The sequence below is a fragment of the Microtus ochrogaster genome, linkage group LG2 (assembly GCF_000317375.1).
Source record: "Microtus ochrogaster isolate Prairie Vole_2 linkage group LG2, MicOch1.0, whole genome shotgun sequence".
Taxonomy (NCBI): domain Eukaryota; kingdom Metazoa; phylum Chordata; class Mammalia; order Rodentia; family Cricetidae; genus Microtus; species Microtus ochrogaster.
In genome coordinates, this window is record NC_022028.1 from 30,035,334 (window position 1) to 30,037,870 (window position 2,537).

The following is a 2,537-nucleotide window of genomic DNA, read 5'->3' on the forward strand; positions in this document are numbered from 1 at the left end:
AGAGAGAGAGAGAGAGAGAGAGAGAGAGAGAGAGAGAGAGAGTCATGTAAAGTAGGCTGGCCTTGAAGTGGCCCTGACCCTCTCACCTCTGTCTACTGACGGCTGTGGTTATAGGTTAGCTGTCCTCTGTTTCTTCCATTCCACATTAGTGTGTGTTCATTGCCTTAAGCTTAAAAGATGTATCGATTGTACAGATAAGCATAGACAAAATTTATCTCTGCTGCTTTCTTGATAGTCCTATTTCTGCTAATAGCAGCTGACTCCCCTTTCCCACCTGAACCAAAGCCATAGTGCATGAAAGCAGGTGCCTGAAGCTTGCTGTTTTCTGTAAAGAATGTACATATGGAAATAGTAATTCTTTGAATACACTTAGTGAAGTGGCTGAGGGCTCTGGGCATAGATAATGTTGATGTGCAATGGGTGACAAGGTGTGTGTCTCACCAAGGGCAGGAAGTGTGTGAAGTTGTGTGTGTGTGTGTGTGTGTGTGTGTGTGTGTGCACATTGACTTTCTAGAGAGAGTTACAGAAAAGTCTGTTAAGGCAGGAAGAGGCCCAGATGACTCAGGTTCAGGAGCTTCTGACTAAGGGACACAATAGAGGAACCACCTTGGAGAACTGGGGGACTGCTGGAAGGAAAACATGAAACCAAACTGTAAGACTTATCTGGAGAGTTATCCAAAGAAGAAATCCCTGGCGGATCTGGGAGACACAAGAAGAGCTGTGGAGAGAAAGGCAGTGTTACCGTTGAAACTTAGACTCTGTATCTGCACACAGCTTGCCAACTGCACATTTACAGCCCTAGACTGTGCATGACTTAGTACTGAACTCTTCATAGCGGAGAAAGCCTTTATATGATTCTGGCTCCGGTGGCTTATGAATAAAGTTCCTTTTCCTCCAGTGTCTCCAGGGTAGGCGGTCCGACCCATGGATTGTACCATGGAGCGGGTGCTATTTCTTTTTAAGTGTCAGCACATCTCATTGCAGCCAGGCGTGCTGGTGTTCTTGAGAAACCGAGGCAGAGGATCGAAAGTTTGAGTGGAAAAACCTGGCTACATAGCAACAACCTGTCTCAGAATAAATACATTAATATTTGCTTTTCCTGGATCTAAAGGTGAAAAGCGTCCCGTGGGATGTGCACACATTGGGCTTGCTCTATCATATACTTTATGACCTGAGCTGAGCCCTGAGGACTGAAATACTGACCGAATGGCTTCCCTTTCCAGAGTGGCAAGAAGTATGGCAGCCCTTGTGGAGGAAGAAACTGCTCTGTCTGCCAGTGTTTTCCTGAAAAGGGATCTCGGGTAAGTGACACAGAAGTCAACACTGACAGTGTGCCTGGATTTCACACCATTCCGAGTATTTACATGGCCTCAGGTCCTCAGCATGTATTGTTAGCCAATGCTGCATATCTCTTACAGTGAATGTTCTTCACGTTCTTAGAAAGGTTTGCAAGTAACTTAGACTACGTGTGCAGGTACATGTCTGCACAGTGCACTTCTCCCTGTGTGTTATACAACTCTAGGGTCATGAATCACCCTACGAAGAAAGGCCTGGGGTGTCTGTCACTCTAGCTCACCCCTCCAAGGTTTATTGCATATCAGTGTTTTAAAGGCTCTGAGAAGTCGGTAAAAGAAAAACTGTTTAACTTGGTTTCAAGTCATCTTTCTAGACATGCGACCATAATACCTTTCATGCATAGCACCCTATTGAAACCTAATATCCAAGCCAAGGCAATAGCTATACATTGCTTGCTCCATATTTGCCAAGGACTGGTCTGTGTGCTCAAAATGCCTCCCTTAGCTCATTGACTCCTCACCTTCTATGCACCAATTGTGCTGTGCCGAAGAAGACAGAGCCAGAGACCAGTTGCTAGCTCAAAGCCACCAGAAGTGTTCTGCTGACAACTGAACTCTTAAGTATTTTGTAAAGCACGGAGTCCATCTTGGCCACTGCCTTTCACATCTCAGGAACTTGCAAACGTTTCTCTGTGCACTGGCAGCTGCACTTGGCAGCTGTGAATTCATGTGTGCTGAGGTTCAGATGAAGCAACTCTTAGCTTTGAAACACTCTCATCATTTTTCTGTGGGCTGAAATATCACTCTTGCACTTCAAACACACATAGTTGTGTGTCAATTAAAAATTTTTTAAAAACTATAAAAATAACCACCATAAGAAGGGTTAAGGTTGGCTGTCTTTCTGAGCTTTAGACCCTTTTGAGGTCAATTCAATGATTTGGATGCAGCATTCACCAAGCCTTTCAGGCTACTGAAACAAATATAGTACACTGGGGGCCGTAATCAACTTCAATCTCTTTCTCACAGTTCTGGAGGATGAGAAGCCAAGATCAGGGTGTCTACTAGTTAGAGCCTTTTCCCAGCTTGAGGATGGTGTCCTTGTGGGGTGGAGAGGGAAAGAGAGAGAAGGAGAGAGAGACAGAGAGACAGAGACAGAAAGACAGAGAGAGAGGAAAAAGAAGAGGAAGAAGAAGAAGAAGAAGAAGAAGAAGAAGAAGAAGAAGAAGAAGAAGAAGAAGAAGA

General features: G+C 44.7%; 1 protein-coding gene across 1 annotated transcript in view; it reads left to right on the forward strand.

Moving 5' to 3' along the window:
• The window catches only part of Col4a4 (collagen type IV alpha 4 chain), a 128,753-nt gene that overhangs the window by 24,365 nt on the left and 101,851 nt on the right, over nt 1-2,537 (forward strand). The window contains exon 5 of the mRNA XM_026785746.1: nt 1,224-1,301. Coding sequence (XP_026641547.1) covers nt 1,224-1,301 — 78 coding nt within the window. The remainder of the gene's footprint in view (nt 1-1,223; nt 1,302-2,537) is intronic.